This window comes from Danio rerio, chromosome 17 (assembly GCF_049306965.1).
Source record: "Danio rerio strain Tuebingen ecotype United States chromosome 17, GRCz12tu, whole genome shotgun sequence".
In the NCBI taxonomy this organism is placed as follows: domain Eukaryota; kingdom Metazoa; phylum Chordata; class Actinopteri; order Cypriniformes; family Danionidae; genus Danio; species Danio rerio.
In genome coordinates this window covers 26714075-26735836 of record NC_133192.1, presented here as the reverse complement: position 1 = coordinate 26735836, position 21762 = coordinate 26714075, and the positions used below count along the sequence as shown (strand labels likewise).

The 21762-nt window shown below is 35.3% G+C and overlaps 3 protein-coding genes across 6 annotated transcripts in view; 2 read left to right on the top strand and 1 right to left on the bottom strand.

Annotated features, from left to right (window-relative positions):
- Positions 1-929: 929 nt before the first annotated feature.
- On the bottom strand, positions 930-11627 carry tmem54a (transmembrane protein 54a). 3 transcript variants are annotated; one of them, XM_073927044.1, is made up of 7 exons: positions 11553-11627; positions 10380-10564; positions 6628-6824; positions 5947-6006; positions 5594-5785; positions 3341-3475; positions 938-1552 (listed from the first exon to the last, which is right to left on the bottom strand). In XM_073927044.1, the coding sequence occupies exons 2-7, from the start codon at positions 10390-10392 to the stop codon at positions 1427-1429; spliced, it is 723 nt and encodes a 240-aa protein (XP_073783145.1). In that variant the 5' UTR covers positions 10393-10564; positions 11553-11627; the 3' UTR covers positions 938-1426.
- A 129-nt stretch (positions 11628-11756) lies between these two features.
- Positions 11757-14850, top strand: zpcx (zona pellucida protein C). The gene is given in 7 exon segments (NM_001012244.2): positions 11757-12105; positions 12183-12354; positions 12424-12520; positions 12608-12693; positions 12761-12846; positions 13729-14668; positions 14744-14850. Coding segments are annotated over 7 exon segments (1659 nt in total). The 5' UTR covers positions 11757-11837; the 3' UTR covers positions 14754-14850.
- Positions 14851-16516: 1666 nt separating this feature from the next.
- The window catches only part of pabpc4 (poly(A) binding protein, cytoplasmic 4 (inducible form)), a 20959-nt gene continuing 15713 nt past the window's right edge, over positions 16517-21762 (top strand). The window contains exon 1 of one of the 2 annotated variants that reach the window (XM_021467109.3): positions 16517-17101. In XM_021467109.3, coding sequence (XP_021322784.1) covers positions 16906-17101 — 196 coding nt within the window. In that variant the 5' untranslated portion in view covers positions 16517-16905. 2 annotated transcript variants of the gene reach the window in all.

Here is a 21762-nt window from a genome sequence, read left to right as displayed (position 1 = left end):
ATCTGTCGCCCTGTTGTTTCAGTGTAAAGAAACTGTTCTTTGTCTTACTGTTCTTATGTCATTAGAAATAGTTATGCCATTAAAAACATCACCAGCATCACTGGATTGTGTTTTAAATCCTCAAAATGTAATATGTTTTTGGGGAAACACTTCTTTGGGCCATGTAAAAGAATTCCCATGTGTTTTCAGTGTAAAGCCCCCTTTAAACATAGCAAATTTAAAACTTTTGAGTCTTTTTATCCTATCATGTACTGTATCCACGATTATAGTGTAAATATCCATTCTGCATGTGAAAATTGATTGGTCACACTTTATTTTGATGGTCCGTTTGTGGAATTTAAGCTTGCATCTACATGTCAACTAATTCTCATTAGATCATAAGTAGACTTATGGTTGGGCTTAGAGCTAGTGTAAATTGACATGTACTTGCAAAGTCTCTTATAGTCAGTAACATGTCTGATGAAGGAGCAGTAATCATTCATTCATTTTCTTGTCGGCTTAGTCCCTTTATTAATCCGGGGTCGCAAACTTATCCAGCACGTTTTTACGCAGCGGATGCTCTTCCGGCCGCAACCCATCTCTGGGAAAAAGGAGCAATATATCAACAGATATTAAGCAAACAGTCTACTAATACTCAGATGGACCAGCAAAATAACGTGTTCTCTACAGACAGATATTTGTTTAAGCATGTCACAATTTTGTTTAGTTTGTCAGAAAACAAGGCTTAAATTCTTCAATCTACATTAAGTAAATCTTGGCATATAGTGATATCTAGACGGGTGGATTGTACATTTAAAAAGGTAGGAAGATGCTCATTTATTGCAGTTCATACAAGATTTCATTGCTCATATTTAAACATTTTCTAAATGTAAAGAGCTGACTCAAGATTTTTTTAAGACCCGCAAAAACTCACAAACTAACGTTCAATGAGGCAAAATTTTAGAAATACATTTTATTCAATTACATCACCATAAAAAAACATACATGTACTTTACCATTTTTTTTGATCAACAGATCTTGCTTAAATATTTTTTTAAACATTTTAGGTACACAAGCAAATATTAAAATGAATAGAAAAAAAGACATCTGTCTAGCCATATATTTTGACCCGTCTCTAGTATTAGTACAATTAGAAAATTACTTAAATGTAACAAGAATCCCATGGGTGTAACAAACATAAAACAACCACAATATACACATACATCATACTGTAGAAAACACTGCATTTTATAAAGCTGACACCAATATCGCTTGGCTCGGTCACACAGTTAGACCATTAAAGAAATCACACAATATTAATGCAGTATTAAAACTCTTCAACTGTGAGCCACTTACCAGGCAGCATGCACATACACTTCATCCTCATTGGCACTTGGTGTTTCTCGCTTCGCTGTGTAACAGTAATTTTAATAAAACGCTAATAAAATTACAGCCAATCACTAGTCTCCACTCTAACCGAGTCTTTGTCAATCAGGTCATGCTGTTCAGTTGGCTCTTCTTCATTCGGATCATCTGGTGGCAGTTCAGTTATTTCCGGAAGCTGGACACGCACCTGAATTCATGCATTTAGAAACACACATGCACAATTAAGTTTATTGTAGAGCAAGTAAAAAGTGCCCTCAAAATTTCATATTAGTGCTGTCAAAGGATTAAATCGCATCCAAAATAAAAGTTTGTATAACATAATCTGTTTGAACTCGATGTGTATAGATATTGTGTATATATATATATATATATATATATATATATATATATATATATATATATATATATATATATATATATATATATAAATAAAACATACAAAACACAAAAAAGCCAAAATACTTGCATATACACCCACCGGCCACTTTATTAGGTACATCTTACTAGTACTGGGTTGGACCCACTTTTGCCTTCAGAACGGTCTTAATCCTTTGCGGCACAGATTCAACAAGGTACTGGAAAACTCCTCAGAGATTTTGATCCATATTGACATGATAGCATCACGCAGTTGCTGCAGATTTGTCGGCTGCACATCCATGATGCAAATCTCCCGTTCCACCACATCTCAATGGTGCTCTATTGGATTGAGCTCTGGTGAGTTTGGAGGCCATTTGAGTACAGTGAACTCATTGTCATGTTCAAGAAACCAGTCTGAGATGATTCACAGTTTATGACATGGCAAGTTATCCTGCTGGAAGTATCCATCAGAAGATGGATACACTGTGATCGTAAAGGGATGGACATGGTCAGCAACAATACTCAGGCTGTGGCGTTGACACAATGCTCAATTAGTAAAAATGGGCACAAAGTGTGCCAAGAAAATATCCCCCACACCATTACACCACCACCAGCAGCCTGGACCACTGATACAAGGCAGGATGGATCAATGCTTTTATGTTGTTGACACCAAATTCTGACCCTACCATCCAAATGTTGCAGCAGAAATCGAGACTCATCAGACCAGGCAACATTTTTCCAATCCTCTATTGTCCAATTTTGGTGAGCCTGTATGAATTGTAGCTTCAGTTTTCTGTTCTTAGCTGACAGGAGTGGCACCCGGTGTGGTCTTCTGCTGCTGTAGCCCATACACCTTAAGGTTGGACGTGTTGTGTGTTCACAGATTCACTTCGGCATACCTTGATTGTAACGAGTGGTTATTTGAGGTACTCTTGCCTTTCTATCAGCTGAAAACAGTCTGGCCATTTTCCTCTAACCTCTGGCATCAACAAGGCATTTGTGCCCACAGAACTGCTGCTCACTGGATATTTTCTCTTTTTCAGACCATTCTCTGTAAAACCTAGAGATGACTGTGTGTGAAAATCCCAGTAGATCAGCAGTTTTTGAAATACTTAGACCAGCCCATCTGGAACCACATTTAAAGTCACTTAAATCACTTTTCTTCCCCATTCTGATGCTCAGTTTGAACTGCAGCAGATCATCTTGAAAATGTCTAAATGCATGGAATTGCTGCCATGTGATTGGCTGATAAGTTTGGGTTAATGAGCAGTTAGACAGGTGTACCTATTAAAGTGGCCAGTTAGTGTATATTTATTAATCATTTGTATTAGATATATTCAATTTATAAATAGAAAAACCTTTTCTCAAAAATTTGCATGTATTTATATATACACATACAAAATATGCGCAAACATACAAAATAGTTCACATACATAATGTAAAAAAATACAAGCTTTTATTTTGGATGTGACTAATCAAGATTAATCTTGTGACAGCACTATTCTGATTTGTATTTGAAGTACGCTCATGCACCTTTAATGTTACTTTTATAGTTTTCCAAGTGCTAGTATGTCTTTCAGAAAAATGATATATAGTTATTGCGAGCAGTTCTGTTTACCCTCTTATTGATATTTCTCCTCCACGGGCAGCGCAGCCGGAGGAAAGAAGTGCAGGCCAGGAAACAGCGACAGGAGAACACAGCCTCCACCACTGACATCAAGATCAATGGACACCACAGGATTAATGTAGTACCCTGAAGAGAGAGAGAAGTATGTTTGCGATCTTGAATTCCATTTAAATGCTTATTCTGCATTATTTCCTTATTCCTTCAGCCATTTGGATTTACAGGACTATTAATTATCATTCCGATAGTCTCAGAACAGTTTTAACCTAATACATAATTTTGAGCTGAGAAACATGCATGCATGAATACATATTTCAATTTTAAAATTACACAACTGTGAGAACCCTAATGCCTGATTTATGTAATATGTGTATGATTGATCCTAAATGAAAGTACTTTTTTTTCTCCAAAATTTTCCTATAAATTATTTATAATGGCTTAATATACTTGGTGTGCAGTACTGTCCTAAATTAGTATCTCTTCCTCTCTATCATATAATATCTTATACAAACATACATTAATAGTAACATCAACTCGAACATCACTGAAAACTACAACAAAAATAATAATAATAATAATAATAATAAATTTTATTTAAAGGCGCCTTTGTGGCAACTCAAGGACATCATACAATAAAACAACAAGAGCAATCATAAAAAAATATACACAGCAATAGTGCAGATAAAATTAATGAAATAAGTATTAAAAGTCATCTTAAATAAGTGGGTTTTGAGTCTTGATTTGAATAGTGTTTCTGATGGCAGGTGGTAGTGAGTTCCAAAGCCGGGAAGCAGAGTGGCTGAATGCTCTGTTGCCCATAGACGATAGACGAGCAGAGGGAACAGACAAGTGGAGGGAGGAAGAAGATCACAGGGTGCGAGAAGGAGCTGAAATGTGGATGAGGGCCGAAAAATATGGAGGGGCAAGATTGTGGATGGCTTTGAATGTTAACATCAAAAAGTTTAAAATCAATTAGAAAATGAACAGGTAACCAATGAAGCTGTTGCAGGACAGGGGTGATGTGATGAGAAAAAGGGGTTCTGCTGATGATATCACATTATCACTGATACAGATCAACACCTCTATAATACGCACAAATAATATTTCTAAATGCATACTAAATTCAAACAAAATGTGAACTTTGTCATCAAAATGCATTATACAAGGTATTAATTTGAGTGATGCAAGCATATAAAAAAGTTTCTCTTTAGTACATTTAAAAATTCACAGTGATTATTCTTAATTTAATAAACAATGTTTTGTATTGTTTTATATGGGTGCTGTTTGTGTCTGGATGATTTAATGACAATAATTGTGAAACCTTACATATTCGGATATTCCTATGCTTGCAGAAACAGCTATTAGCAATTAGAAGTAACCACTTTCGACAGAGTTAGAAGATGTCAAGGATGAGATACTAAAGCAAGTCAGTTTGCTGTTGACAATAAAGGAAGAAATGGTCCAGATAACACTAACAAACTATTATAACCGAAAGGTGGAAAAAGCATGGGAAACGTTTTCTTCAAAGGAAAATATTTTTCGCCAGCTAAGATATGGTTTTGGAGGACAATCCTTGAAGACTGCCCAAATGTTGACATAATAAAAGAAATGCTTCGCTATGTATTTACTTAGAACAAAAAGGGATTTCTTCTCTGTATCAACATGAGTATAAATACTAAAGTATGTCAAACCTTTTAGATATTTTCAAGTATATCAAACATTGATAGCTTAAAACATTAAAGGCACAACTGTATTCTAGGACTGTATAAAATGCTGAAACATGCAGACCAGCAACGCGCTTAGATTTCTGTATACTGTAAGTCTTAGGCCCTTTATTCTCAGCGGAGAACAAAGTAAAGGATTTTTGTTTAGTTCTATTCTTCTTTTTCACCGGACTTATTTTAATAGTAAAAGTGTATTTTATTAATTTTCTTCCTGGAGTGGACATTGGCTTCATTCGCAGAACCCATCAAGATACCCAAGAAATATAGTGAAGAGAGGATCCTAGATTCTTTAATTATGGTATTAAATGAAGGTATCCAGCACAGTGTACATGAGAACATCACCTAAGTTTTTGTTTTCATATATCCTGATGTGTTCCTTACTTTTGACACGCTATGAAATACAGAAATGTAATTGTCAAATGCAATTGTTTGTTCATTTCCAATGATGACTTTATTAGTTAATTATGAAGTACACATCAATCATTTATATTAGGTTACATTAGAATCCATCAGACTGACTTACATAGATGCGTGTGGGGTCGAAAGGGCATTCGTTGGTGATGCTGTACAAACTCATGTTGGCAGGCAGGTTACAGTGGGTAAACAGATTGTGTCCTTCCAGTACGATGACCCTCACAGAGGCAACGCTGATTCCCACTGCAGAGGCGGCACCCAGGAGGACACCCAGGACACTCACCACTAGGAGAAACCAACTCTGCAACATGGAGAATATGTGTAATTAATAATGCATGGATGCCCTATTTGGATGTATAGAAAGTTTGGAAGTGCATGGCTTGCAACGGCAACAAAAAACCATGTAATAGCAAAAGCAAAAAGGACAGTATTGAAAGTGTTCGTGTGTATGCGTCTACTCACCAGCAGCTGGTTTTTCTTGTTCTTTGAGAGAACAATTGCTGAAATTCCCCCAATTATTCCCTGCAGGTTACAGCATGGCCACATTTGTTAATTACAGTGTAGATTTCAAGCAACATGCCTGGCTATTTTTGACTATTATGCATTATGTCTCAATCATCACATAACTGCCAGCTTGGTCATAGTTACATATGGTCCACAACACTGAAATGTGGAGATTATAAAGGGTTAGTTCACCAGAAATTGAAAACGCTCAGGTCCATTTGTCTAGGCTGTGGATTAAAGGTATTAATGTTGTAAGTAATGTTCCCCATTCTTACATAGTACATTGAAATAAATGATCGGTTTATCAGGAGCCACAGACATTTTGTTTTGGACTCTCAAAATGCTGGTAAGCTGCTGAATTGTATTTTATGAATCAACATTGACCACAATTTTCAGAGAAAAAAAAAAAACGTATTAATCAGGCAAAGAACCAGATATAACAACTTCCTTGACAATGATTATATTATATTGTTTTAGGTCTTAAAAGTTCAAAAGGTATTGTAAGAACCTAGAGTAACACTCCAGGGTTTTTCCAATAAGTATTGACCAACAAAGGTTTAATTTTTTTTTTAAAGTCAGTAGATGGCCTGAGGAAATTAACAGCATGATTTCAATTCTGAGTTGTGTGGCCAGACATACCATGAGTCCTGCCGCAAGAGCGATGACATTGGAGATTGGATAGACAAGTTTTTGGTTCCATGTTAACACACTTATATGTCTGAGCACAGCTCCGTGTACCAGTGCGCCCAGCAAGAAGTTCACATGACCGACCAGGACCAGCCCCAAACCCATCTTCATCAGGATCTTGTCATCCTTCAGACTGCCACAACAAATGCCTACAGCAAACACATCATATCAGGCCAGGCAGCAGATTAACAGGACATTATAAGGCAAAGAACTACATGCACTGTGAAATCCAAAATAATTAGAGATTATACAGTACTTTAAAAGCCATGACTTCACTGAAAAACAAGTAATTATGAAGTGTCAGAGACAAGATTTTACACAGATTTACAAAGCCGAAAATAAAATGAATGAATGAATAGTATAATATCCTATGACTTTATAGCTGAAATTTTAGCATCATTACTCCAGTCACGTGGTCTTTCCAAAACCGTTTCAATTGGCCAATTCATAGCTTAAAAATAATAGCTTAAAAATCATCATCATTTATAAAAGACCATTATCAAATCATACACTTAATACTTTTCCATATTAAGAACGATGGGAGGCTGAAATGCAGAAAACTGGATAGATGGTCACAAACTTAAATTTATGGAGAGAATTACAGTGGAAAATCATTGCAAGATATTTATGCACCCCACACATAGTAGTGAAGATAAGAACAGGCTTATCTAACAGATGCTGGAGAGAATGCGATGATCATTTAGGAAACCACTCTCATATATTTTGGTATTGCCCAAAACATTAAGCAGTTCTGGGATGATATCAATAAGGTACTTGGAGACGTATTTTGTATTGATATTCCCTTTGAGCCAACTGTGCCTGGGAGAATGAAGATTTATTCTAAAAGAAGATTTATTTATTTATCTATTTATTTATTTCAAATATTGCTTTCTGCAGCACTAAAATGTATTATATCTAACTGGATCAGACTACAACTACATATGAACAATGGAAAAAACAGAGAAATTTATGAAATGGAAAGAATAACATTGCCATAGACTCCAGATGAATATATTTGAAGCAAGATGGAACCCAATTCTAAGAATTATAAATAGCTTGTTTTAAACAATGTAGATTTAGTAAACAGCCACATTAAATACCTGATAAGTATATGCAACATCTCCCAATAACCCCTACCCCCCTTCCCCACCCATTTTGCCTTTTTTTCCCTAACACATTATGAGACTTTTTTTTCTTCTCTTCCTAATCTTTTCAGTATCCATCTGTAGCCTTATTGCCTATTTCTGATGTATCTCTGATTTTGTGTTACGTTCTAATAACAAAACAGTTTTAAATAAATCAATCATTATCTTTGTTATTATTATTATTATGTTGCAAAAAGCTTTAAAAGATTTATTCCGAACTTTCTTTTAAGAATTGAAAGTTCAGAAAACAGCATTTATCTGACATAGAAACATTTTGGGACTTTACAATTCTAAATCTCTGTCATCACATCTGTTTCATTTAAACAATATTTGCTTAATAAAAAAATTAATTTAAATAATTCCTTTCAAAGGGGGAAAAACAATTCTCTTGAATTGTATGATGTGCAAAAAATTTGTAATTTTAGATAAATGCTGATCTTTGGATGTTTCTAATTATCCAAGAATCCCTAAAAACTGTTACTTAACTGTTAATATGTATTGATATACTAGTAATAATACATATTTACTGAAAAGCAAATCGATTTCCAAAAAAAAAAAAAAAACATGGACTGAAGTGATGAGGCTAAAAAGTCAGCTTCATAATAAACAATTACTATAAAGTTCTACAACTTTTACCTGATAATGTATGTGTACAAAATCCTGCCTGAAAAGTTTTTCTGAATAACAACACAGTTATACAGGCAAGGACAGCTAGAAGATGTGATTCTGTAATCTGGGTGTGTGTAAAAGTGTATTGAATTAGCATTTATTGTGTTTGAAATGCTTTACAGAATGGCACACTTGACACTGCTAGGGATCTGATGACAGCACAACAGTGTATAGTGACACAAAGTCTGTAAATCATAAAGTTAAATCTAATCTAATGTAATCTAATCATCTAAATAAAAGGCTGTATTTAAAATCCTCGTAAGGAGATGCTTTGAGAATGTTATACTGAATATGATATAATCAGTTATATGTTATAATGAATACTCAAACCTCACCAACTCAATGTTGTGAATTGAACAAACACATACATATTTTGAGAAGTACAGCTGTACATGAAAATATGAAATATTCCATGCAATTGTTAGATTTTTTTTTTAGTTTTTCATTTCATCTTTATTTCTATAGCACTTTTATAATGTAGATTGTGTCAAAGCAACAACACATATTTGATTTTACTTACTTTGCATTGTATACCAGTGTTCCAAAATATTTTACTAATGAATTTCCTTTACTTGTGCTGTTGTGCATGACTTTCTATGCTTTTGAGACTAAATCAAAGCATTTGTAGCCATTATAAGTCTATACAGATTCTGCACCCACAGATCTATCTATCTATCTATCTATCTATCTATCTATCTATCTATCTATCTATCTATCTATCTATCTATCTATCTATCTATCTATCTAATACAAATTTGTGTAACAATATATTTATTGAGTTTTTAATATTAATGTCATTAATATTATTAAATAACAAGCAAACCTTTAGATAACTTATGTAGAATTCAATATGTGCAGATCTGTCTTTTAGTGGATGTATTACATAAAAGAGCCTTTTACCAAACAGGTAATTCTAATAAGATTTTGATTGTTTAAACTTAATCTAAAAGTCCAGTTATTTTTTTTGTTAGGTTTTCAGGTTCTTTTATTGTGTCACAACACAATTTAATTAACTTAATCATTTTTACAATTTTCTGGTCAATTGCCATTGTATACTTTGCCACCATAGCATTAAAATGCTATGATTTACTAATTCGACATCAAAAGGTTTTTAATCATAAAATATAATCTGGTTTAAACCTTCATTTTTATGCCATATATGATTTGTACAACTATATTTAAAGCACAAGTAAAAAATAAGTTCCATTTTTGTAGGTTAGATACAGCCTTTACACTGAATGATGAAGGAAAATAATTTCACCTATTAGACAATTTAGCTTCACACACAGAAAAATAGCCACAACAAAGCAAACACTTAATACATTCAGTTAATAGCTCTTTTTTTTTACATATATAAAATAACTTTTGTAAATTTAGTTAAACATTTCTCATTTTGACCCACATAAAGGCATTTACATATAACATTCAATCTTGCAGAATGGACAAAAGCCAATTCCCCAAACTGTCTGAAACGATGATGGCAGGTCAATTCTTATTCATTTGCATTTTAATGCACTTTAAATGCGTTATTCCACTGTTAACAACTTTTACTGAAGCAAAACTTAAACATCACAAGAAAATTACACAAAGCTGAGAACAACAACAGCCTACAGTAAAAAAATATATATATAAATAACTTTTTAAAAAAAACATTTAAAAGTCCTTTACAATATCCTATTAGGAAACAAGTTCATAACATCCATTAAAAAACCGCCAATTAGCAAACATTTAACTGACAAATATGTGGAAGCAGAAAGAGCGGTGATCATGACGTTGATGTGTTTCCAAATAAATAAGACCACACCCAGACCACTTTCGCAATAACTCCCATCCCGTAAAATCAACACTTATTAGCTAGTATACTTATTAGGTGAACGAAGCGCAACTCACCCGAATTCACCATCCTGAAGGCCTTCTTTCGGATTAAGTCATAATTAAAGGTTTAGGACATCGAAAGATCTTCCCCTCTTACCGTGCCGCTCCGCAGGCTGGTTTCCTTCTTCCCGTTCACCTGCGCTCATGACCACGCCCCGTCCGCCGCGCACCTGTGCTCACTGACCGCTAGCCGTCGCTGTCTGCGAGCAAGAGCGGTCGGTGTCAAAATACAGGGCTTATATATATAGGCAACATCCAAAATTGCATTCTTCTCTACTAAACATCACTTGCAAACCCATAAAACATTTATTTTATGTATTAAATATTACAATAAAAGATATTCTTGTATAAGTTTGTCAAAAAAAGAAAAAAAAAAGTTTATGCATAAAAGTGCTGTCTATTATAAATTATTATTTAATACATTATACGTGCCAATTTTGAATTAGGTAGGGGAAAATAAGGGGGAAATGTTTTGAAAACAAGGTGAATGTATTAAATGACAATTTAGATATGAATGTATTATTAGCAGCAGTCATTTGTTAAAAATAGGTACTGAAAAAGAGCCCTTTTATGTCAAAAAGACTTTTACTAGCAGTTTAGGCAAATGATAATTTTTTACACATTTTATGTTATTTTCATTTTTATTTTTTTTATTTTTTTATTTTTCTTGGGAAAATATGCACAATTACATAATGTTTGCAAGTAAAGATCCTCCACATTTTACTTATGCATATAAAATTAAAACGTATAATTTTAAATCTACAATTATTGAGAACAAGTGATTTTATTACAATTACATATATCAATATATATATATAATAATTATATATTTTTTAAACATCTGTCTATACCATCACAACGTGATTTATAATCTATAATCACAGGTTGACCACTGTCTTATAGGTTTAATGGTTTATTGCTGCAAAATAAAATGCTTAAACTTTAGAATTAAAAGTAAATAGGAAACGTAGTAAATCTAAGTTTAAAACATCTATGTAAATATACAAAAATTACAAAAAAATCTTTAAAAACAGATTTAAGCCTATATATTAAATTATCTGACTATGTTTTGGTAGAATATGAATACCGGGATTCAAAGTAATCCTGGATGGTTTGCCTTTTAGAAATAAAAAATATATATACTAACAAGGAAATAAAGTAATTATTAATTCACAAAACTGTATTTACCTCTAAACCTGCTATCTGGTACTTTTTTGTTTTAAAAATATTTTATTGTTACAACATAAGAAGAGAGATTTGGTCCCCTGCATTGGCGTTAACCTGTTTTATTAGCAAGCGTGAGTTAATGAGGTAAACCTGAACACCTGCATGTTCACCTGAATCTCATAGATGCATTAGCCAGTACAACTTAAACCTCTTCACAGCTTGCATCTACAGTAAGTTCTGTATGACACAGAAAGTTGTGATTTGCGGTCTACTGGTTTTCATTCAGTTCAAAGTGATACGATTGGGATGGTGTCGTTTTCGGTAGTCATCTGTTGCACTATAGCGTATCTGGTGCAACCTGTTACATCAAATGAAAATGTATTTAATGGTCACGTGACTGCGTTTGTGCCAGGGATCATACAAGATATCTGGCATGTTCCAGACTTTATTGCTTTCCCAAAAGATGGAAATCTCCCGAATGCAGTTTCTGGGTTTGCGCCTGCTTTCCCAATGCCATACGATTTACAGGCTCTGCTGGAGAGAAGAAACAGTTTCTCATTAAAGATAATGAAACGTATGTCATTTAACTTTTTTTTTTTTTTTAATCCATTAGATATGGTGTTTTACAATCTGATGTATGTTTTGCTCTAGCGTTTTGGACTGAACAAGCAGATACGAAAGTGTTCCAGAAAGGAGAGCTGTTGCATCTTCAGGTATCTGCTTCACCTGCTCCTGGTCAACAGCTTTATATACAATCCTGCCATGCTTCATCTTCTCCAAACCATGCAGACAAACCCGAAGTCTCCCTCATCATTAATAAAGGGTAGGTTAATGCTGTAAGCTTTTATTATCTATGCCATTGCTCTGAGTTAACCAAGTTTATGTTTGCCAGATGTGTGGCTTCCAAGGAGTCTTTGGTGAAGTTTGTGATGCAGAAGAGTGACACGGTCAATTTTGTTGTTCACACATCCAGCTTAAAGTCTTCTGAGGTCAGAGTTCAGTTCCACTTATAAGATTAATCCAATCTTTCAAAGTGACAATGGCTTTATCTGTAATGATCTCCTGTTTGCTTTTAGAGTTATATTCACTGCAAAGTGTATCTTACTGATTTGGGCCTGACCTCTGCCACTAAATTCTGCAACTACAACAAGCGCAAATCCAGGTTTGTGTTTGCTAATTTGGTCTTTTGTTGTAAACCAAACTTTTACAACTTATCAAATGTTTTCCAGTTGGGTTGACCTGGGTGGCCAAACCACGGTGTGTGATTGTTGTGGAAAAAGATGCAGAAGTGCAATTGAGCGCGCAGTATTGCCCGGTCAGTATGGTGGCTTTGTTTTTCCTTTCTCTACACCCTATTTTTTTATTTATTTATTTTTTATTTATTTATTTTTTTTTGCTGCATGATAGTATAGAGCGAGGTGTCTAGCATGTTATGGTTCCAACCCCAATTAAACAAACCTGAACCAGCTAATCAAGTTCTTTCTAGGTATGCTAGAAACTTCCAGTGCGGTGTGTTTTGGAGAAAGTTGGAGCTAAACCATGCAGGACACCGGCCCTCCAGGACCAAGTTTAGACTCCCCTGGTACACAGTATAGAGGTTTTTCACTCCTCAAAATAATGTGTTGCTAATATTCAAGCCTCTAGACAGGCAGGTTCGTCAGAAACCTTTTGTCCCACATGAGCTCATTTGTCCTATGTTGACTGCTATGCTATAATGGTGAAAATCACACACAGAAAAAGGCTCTAAGATCAAGAGGAATCCTCTGTTGGCTGTTGCTTCAGTCTGACTTCAGCTTATCAGTTTTAGCCAATACTAACATTTTTCTTGAGTCCAACATCCAGCTGTGCAAGAAAACATACAATCTGACATAAGTGAAGTCCTTTTGCTACTGTATTAAAACATTTGACAAGCTGGTTCAGGTGTGTTTGAATAGGGTTGGAGCCAAACTCTCCAGGACACTGTCCCTTCAGGACCAAGTTTTGACACCCCTGTGCTAAATCTTATAGAGAAGTACTTGGTAAACTGGAAAAGGTGTAATATTTAGACAAACTTAGTATTTTTAGGCTTTCTTCTGCTTAATTTTTGGTTTGGTGGCATTGTTGACGTTCCACCATCTAGGCTAGTTGTTCAAGCTGAACTTTTTCTATTTGAGTTTTGAAGAATCCATTTAAGCAGCCTTCACTGTTTCTGTTCCAGTTTCTCTAGACCTGACTGCAGTAGTGAGCAGTGGCCAGCTGATTATTAAAGATGAACAGTCCGCACCTCAGACCACACCGCTTCCACTGTCAAACAGCATTTCTACATCCAGCCCTGCCACTGAAACCTTGCCTGATAAAAGATGGATCATGGCAGGTGCCTCTTTCTCTGGGAGCTCGGCCCAAAACCACATGGACGAAGTCACCCATTGGCCTATTCAGCCTATTGGAGGAGGAGTGGTGATCATCAGCCAGGGACAAGGAGCTGATTTATCAATGTGGCTACCAGAATTAACAGGGTTTGAGATAAACCCAGTGGCTCCGTTGGGAATTGGTCATCCAGAAAAACCTGCTGTTGACGTAACCGTTCAGCTTGAAAATTTGATTCCAGATCAAAGTGCATTTAAGAAAAGTCAGGCTGTGAATGAAGCCAAGGTTGATGTTGAAACTGTGGATTCAAATGATTATGTTGTGGAAGATGACTTGAGCATGTGGGATCCAAAAGATTTTTACCTCATGTCTGAGCTTGAAATGAAACCTGTTGGTGGTGCTCCATCTAAACCAGAAAAGCCTCACCTGAATTTCGAGTCTGTGTTTGACCTTCCTCTGAATGACCAACCAGACATCAACCTTGCTCCAGAAAAGGTCTTTGAAAGTGCTAAAGAGAAGGATGAAACCGTTTTCAGGCAGGTTGAAGTGGTCTTTGAAGATGTCAAAGAAGCAGAATTACCTGAGCCAGTCCTCTACTCTAAGCTGAGTCTGAATCGAGCTGCAGATGGATCCAGTTCTCTCACCTATGAAGAGCAGAAGAGGCCCAGTGTAAGAAAACAGGAGAACAAGATCTCAAAAAAAGAGAAGGATGGTGAGAAAATGCTGAAGAAAGAAATGAAAGACACCTCTGAAATAAAGGAGCTGGTTTTGCCCCTGTTGAATCAGCTGAGGTAAGTGAAATGGTTTTATTTAATTGTCCTTTTATGAACTTGGTCTTCACTAATAAGGTTTCCTTTTCACTGCAGAGGACTGTGAAAGTACCCAGTTTTCTATCATCTCTTGGTGTACAGTGACCCTGGTTGTGGACTTGGATATTGTATATGTTTTCAAACTAAATAAAATTATCATTAAATATTTGTTGCCATGTCCATTTGTCAAAAAATTAGATTTTAATTTATTTGTTTTTTAACTTCTGTCCCTTTTGAGGAACTTTTAAGCCCTCCACTTGTTCCAAACCTGTTTGCAGGACATCTTAATTGTTTTGTAGCTGTAATGAGTCTGCTGCAAAATTTCAATATTGTAAATTTTACCCATCTCTCAAAGTCCATTAATACTACACTATAGTGTTTTGCCCAGTCACAGAATTGACCATGCCCCTGATAAGCAGAGAATGAACAACGTATTCTGTACAATCATATTGTTGTATACATTTTTCAGCATACTTAATTAAAATATTAATTGTTGTATTTATTATGACTGGTCTGACCTATAATTTTTTTTTTTTTTTTTTTTTTTTTAAATAATGAAAGTGTATTAACTGGTGTTTGTTTGCTGTTCATTACAGGACAGTTTAATTGTATAGGTTTTTTTTTTTTTTTTTCTTCCCCCCCCCCCCCCCCCCCCCCAAGTCAAATTAAGGCATTCCTTATTCCTCATATCAACATTTCCTGCATATTACCCACTGTGCATGAAATCTGTGTTCTGTTTGAACTTTTAAAATTTGACCACCAGATCAGTACTGTCATAAAATCTTGCTTTTACCACATCAGACAACTGTCTAAAGTTAAGCTAATTTTTATCCCAGATAGGTTTTCAGTGATTCGTACCTTCATAACTTGTCTGGATTACTGTAACTATTATGGTATTCTTAGTCTTCTCCCTCTCGTCTGCAGCTAGTACTAAATGTGACTGCTAGACTACTCTCTGGCACCTAAAAGTATGAGTCCGTTACTCTTATTTTATCTGCACTTTGGTGGTTACCCATTAAATACAGAATTGTAATCTTGCTCCTCAATACCTTACTGACTCGTTCTGTTTGTATTTCCCCTCTTATGATCTCAATTTACTCACCGTGCCTAGGACACGCCTTAAACTACATGATCAAGCATATTTTGCTGGTCCTAAAGTCTGGAACACTCTACCAATTCACATTAGACTTTTTTTTTTTTTCCCCCTCCATTTTTGTTTAAGTCATGTTTTAAAGACCTATCATTTTTTATTATTTTTTTTTTAAGCTTTTAATACTTCTTGATTATTGTTTTATTGCTTTTTTTTTTTTTTGTTTCTTTTATATTCTTTCTTCACTGCCTTTAGTACTCTTATGTACAGCACATTGGATGTTTTTAAATGTGCTTTATAATTAAATTTTGTACTATAATGTTTTAATTTCCAAGACCTGTGTGCATAATGAACTCTTCTGAACTTTTTTTTTTTTTTATTGTTAAAATAACAGTATTTACTATTTAGAATGGTTGATCCCTCTTTAAATAGGCAATTATTTAAACAATTCTATATTTTATGTGTAGTGTGAAAGCAATCTGAATATTTGCCATGATAAGGTTCAGTTGACCGTCCAGCTTCAACTGCAATGCTTTCACTATCATTCACATATTGTATGATTTTTTGTATGCACAGATGTTTTTGTTTATTTATTAGTTCTGTCAGGACGACTTTTATCAAAGTTAACTGTGCTGTACACCGCATGCTCGGGGCTCGTGTTTTTTCTGTTATCCCGACTGTGACCCTGCTCCTATTTCCTCCGCTCGAGCTATAAAGTGCTCGTGCGTTTCCCACGCACCCTCTTTCCCCGGCCACCACACCGTGAGTGTATAACTCACTGTTCTTCAGTACCTTTAAAAAAAGAAAAAAAAACATATAAAAAATACAAAATAACGAAAATCTCAAAAAATAACTACAAACCAAACAACGTTTTTTAAAGAAAAAACTTTTTTTGTTTTTTAAAAGACGAGGTCTCGATCTACCCAGTGGTTTTCTGCCAGTTCCTCCGACCGGACTCATATGCTGTAGCTGTCACTGCTGCCGAAATCGTTTATTCGGGGAGAAGCGTAAAAGTTTAATAGAGGATTAAGAGACTCATTTGTCCCACTGGTTCTCGGACACTCTTTACGCACTGTCATTTCAGCACTAGACAAACACACGGGCTCAGAGGCTTGATCGACCCCGAGACATGAACGCAGCGACCGCGGGGAGTTATCCGATGGCTTCTCTTTATGTGGGCGACCTGCACCCCGATATCACGGAGGCGATGCTGTATGAGAAATTCAGTCCGGCCGGCCCGGTGCTCTCCATCCGCGTGTGTCGGGATATGATCACGCGGCGCTCGCTGGGCTATGCCTACGTCAACTTCCAGCAGCCTGCGGACGGTAAGACACTACACACAGCACCCTTAAACAGGATCCCTATGGCTGTCGAATAACGGGAATATTCTGTCATGCTTTGTGTTTTACTGTAAGGGACACTGGAGGTGATGTGTAGTGCGCGCGCGCTGTCTCCTCCTGTCCTGTGTGCTGTCACATGTGTTTCTGAATTGCCCACATCATGTTGATCTTCACTCGTCTCTTCCTTAACATCCTTAAACATGCCCTAATATATTGCCTAGGTTTATCCCCTAATAAAGCTCATTGTGTGAAAGTCAGGGTTTACTGACTGTGACTGTCACACCGCATTATGCCCAGCTATTATGGCAAGCTGCTTTAACATTTAGCCCTTTAAATAGCCTACTATTCTGTTACGTTATTCGCCTGGTATTAAAATTATTATGTTAACACTATATTTCTCTTTTCAAAAAATAGTACCTGATTGTATTAGACTAATTATTTATATACTACTATTCACACTATTTCAAATAGCATTTGATAACTAATTCCATTGCTGTTAGTATACAATATTGCCATTTTGATCTTTGGGGATCAGTAGATCTAAATTTGTTATGTGATTATAACAGTAGGCCTATATTCCAAATGTTGGTAGATACCCATTGCAGTTTAAACCTCCATAAGGGTACATACTTTAGTTTATGATCTATACAGTAGTCACTAGGCTATTTGGTACCTGCATTTACAAGAATTTTACTTTTTATTTCTATTATATAATAAGAAAACAACAAATTTGAAAGTATTTCTCTGTTACTGTAATTTCGCATTAGTTGTTTTCTTAGTGTTTCACTAACTTAAACTTAAAACTTTCACTAACGTTAAACTTTTGTTATCAAGGTTATGACTGTAATTAAGACTTTCATTATGACTCTCCTCAATCTTGTAGTTTAAACTTTAGATAGCAACACAAAGGTCATAGGTTCGATTTCCAGGGAATTAATGAATTGGTGAAAAGTGCAAAGTGTGTACAGTAATGCCACAATAAATTTAAGTTGCTTAGGGTAAAAGTATCTGCTGAGGTAGGCTACTATTAATTACATCTTAATTACTTTTAAGCAGTACTTATGACTATCTTCAATAAATAGTTTGTAGAGGATGCAGGTAATAATGCCATATCATATAGGTTTGGTTTCCAAGGAATAATTGGACTAATAAATATCAATCAACTGATAATGATATTGGAATGCAATTAAGTTTTTTGGTGAAATGTCTGCCAAATGTATTCCAGTTTTACTATCAGTAGCCTTCTAGTAATTACAAGTAGACTAATTTCAGCATCTGAAGTTTTTATTCCCATAATCACTCTTGGCTTGCTGCCTCTGGGATTTGAATGGGACTAACAATGTGTATTTTAGAAAAGCGCCATTGAAATATGCTAAAATGAACAAATATTAATCAAACTTGCTATGCAAATAAAGCCTGTATCATTCCTGTTGTCTGGAAGTAATAATTAATAATACAAAGGTTATGAAGGATGGCATGTACATATGAATCATTTATACCATGCGGACCATTTATACCCAGTGGAGGACAGTGAGCTTGCTTAGTCTTGTCCAATCATGAAAAACATCTATGTGTAGAAAGCCATTTACACATTCTGTTCACATTTTGCCTGAAAAAATGATGATACAATTACTAAAGGTTTATTTAAAGCTTATCACTCTATAGAAGTGAGCAGTCTCAATTATTGCCTGTAAGCAGAATAAAGGATTAGATTAGAGTTGAATGTGACCCACATAGTGGAAGTGCCCTAAATCTACCTTAACCCTTATGGTATGAGGCATTTTACACAGAAAGGGAAGCTGATCATTAGGATCTTTCCATATTTGAGCTCTCTTAAGAACACTAGGTATATCCAGGGGAATGGTGTTTGTGTGTATGCGTGTGTGTTATCCCCTCCTGACACTTTAAATAGCACAAATAGGTCAAGTCAGGTTGCAAAATGTGGGCGAATACCATTGTGAAGAATCTTTATTTCACAATCTAAAAGTTCAAATGAGACAAGAATAAGTGTTATACAAGTGGCATATTTCACCAATTCTGTCATCATTTACTGACCCTCTGCTTGAGTTTACTTCTTATGGTAAAGACAAAAGAAGCTATTTTGAAGAATGTTGGTAACCGGTAGCCATTGAGTTCTATAGTGTTTTTTCTTACTATGGAAGATTGACCCTTTTCACATTTTCAGGTTTCTTAGTAGCGGAAGCCATCATAGGTGGAACAATTTTGAGCGCAGTGAATGGGAGAATAAAACAAATCTTTTTTTTTTACAATCTTATTTGCTCAATTAAAAGAAAAACTCCACGATGGTGTTATCAAGACTTTCAGAAAATGGAAAAAAGTAGTGTGAGACTGATGATGGCAGCCAGAGGAGAGAATACACAACAAATAATTAGCCATCCTGTCCCATAGACGCTGCATTAAAAACCCCTCACATAAGCGGTAATTCGTTTCTTTGTAATTTGAAGCAAAGATGATATAATACATAAAGAAATACATCGAAATGTTTAGACGTTTTTTTTTTTTTAATCTAAATATTAAAAACTTTCAAGGATTTAAGATGCTGATCAATGCTAAATGCGTCATAACAGGCTTGTGAAAAGGGTCCATAGTGTCTACCAACAATCTTCTTTGGTGTACAACAGCAAACAGACCCATAAAGAGTCCACTTGAGAGTACGTCCAATTTTGTGTCAATTATCCTGTTTATAGTGTTTTTGTTTTCTTTTTATTAAATTATTTTCCTTTACTTGCACAGTTTTGGATATTTTAAGCCACTTACTAAAATTATTACTAAGATACTGGTACTCAGTTTGTTCAATCAGCTCAAATTATGGGATTCATAATGAATGAATGTTTCATTTAAAACGCTAGGGATCATACCATTTAAAAAAATAAGTGTTGAATGCTCAGGAAGGGTGCATTTATTTGGTTAAAAAAACATCAATTCACTTTTATTTGATAAAAATGTCTATTTTTAACCCTTTAACTGCCCCACCAAGAAAAAACAAAAAACGTTTGGATTGCATTTTTAACTCCCAATGTCATCATACTCAATGCATTTTTTTTCAACACATCCCCTAATTTCTAAATATCAGCCTCTAACAAATGGTTGATATGTCAGTTTATGGTAAAAGTACCAAAATTAATACATATACTATGAAAAATCTGTAAATATGACCAATTTAGTTTAAGAAATAAATTTTTGAACACTAAATCACCCTTTTTTTTTTAAGTATGCCATAAAATATTTCAGATACTCACTTAACATGCTTTCTTTTTTTTTTTTTTTTTGCTGTTTTATTACAATACAATTTAAAATCAAGTGTAGAAGTGCAACAAGATGTTTGTTTGATTCATGTTGTAAACCAGCAATGCTGTGTGTGTGTGTGTGTGTGTGTGTGTGTGTATGTGTGTGTGTGTGTGCGTGTGTGTGTGTAAGCCATTATTTACAACAGTAATTCTTTAAATGACTTCGACAGCCGTTTTTTAAAACAGTAAAAACATGGTCAACTGTTTGATAGAGGGGCAGTCAAAGGGTTAAACATATTTTAAAGCAATTTATTTTACAGAGAACTCTACAATTTCTATCTCTAATGCTTTGTAAACATCTCTCACTCATTTCTGTTGTCCTCTTTCACAGCATAAAGGTTAAAAGGTCAGAGTTGAACTCGCTCACCTCCATTTAGGAACACACAACAGCAACTGACAGTCAACATGTTTACATATACTCGACAAAAGCTGTTGGTGACCACTTTAAGAAGTACACCTGACTAATAACAAAGAATACATTGTGTTTTGGCACAGTGTGGGAGAACAATAGCAGTTTACAGCAATCATATGCTAGGTAAAAGTGCTCAAGCACATGGTACGCTCTTCAGCATGTAACAGCTGCATTTGTAAACAGTTGCCGGCGCTGGTAAGCTTCAGCCACACACATTCCAGTGTCTCAGCCCCATCAATGGACACAGAGCCTTGAACACATGCTGCCTGCCAGCACATTGCTCAAAGGACCCAACGCTGCTAAATATAGAGTCAGGGAAGGCTGGCTGCATGGTGCCTGACGTTTCTGAGAGATGTATTGAAGAAACAAGCAGACAGGCAAATACTTAAGCCAGCCATGCCATGCTCTTTTTTCAGTGATTATGGATTATTGAGTATTACTCAGGCAGCTATACACTGCCACTTTAAAGTCATCCTAACAAATGAGTTCACTGTGTTAAATGAAAGAGAAAGTTTGTTTTGAAATCACATTTATCATTTAAAAAAGATGTGTACTGTTGTGTGCTGGCTGAAAGTTGTTATTCGCGGTGGTCTCTTTCTTTCTCTCTCTCTGGATGATCCCACCAGCCCTGAGCTCCATGTTCAATACAATCACAGTGTAAACTGCTGAGGGCAGCAGACACAAGGCTGCTCCATTTTGTTCAACAGACATTTTTAGTGTGTGTGTGCGCGCGTGTATGTGAACTATGAAGTACAGAACGAGAGAGAGAGAGAGATCGTAATGCATTACAATAGTATACAGGCAATTTTATATGCCATCTTTATTGGAAATGAGAAAACTTCTGACAAGCCTTAAATCCGATACTCATCTGCGTCACTATTGCACCACATCATGCCAAATTTAAACATATAAACATGTGCCTTGAG

Bases quoted from the DNA above. Each gene is read 5' to 3' on its own strand.
- tmem54a (XM_068214338.1), bottom strand. From the start codon at position 10,510: ATGAGCGCAGGTGAACGGGAAGAAGGAAACCAGCCTGCGGAGCGGCAC. The intron at 6,825-10,461 runs GTAAGAGGGGAA...TGTTTGCTGTAG, and splicing joins CCAGCCTGCGGAGCGGCACG to GCATTTGTTGTGGCAGTCTG. The intron at 6,007-6,627 runs GTATGTCTGGCC...TGTAACCTGCAG, and splicing joins CTCTTGCGGCAGGACTCATG to GGAATAATTGGGGGAATTTC.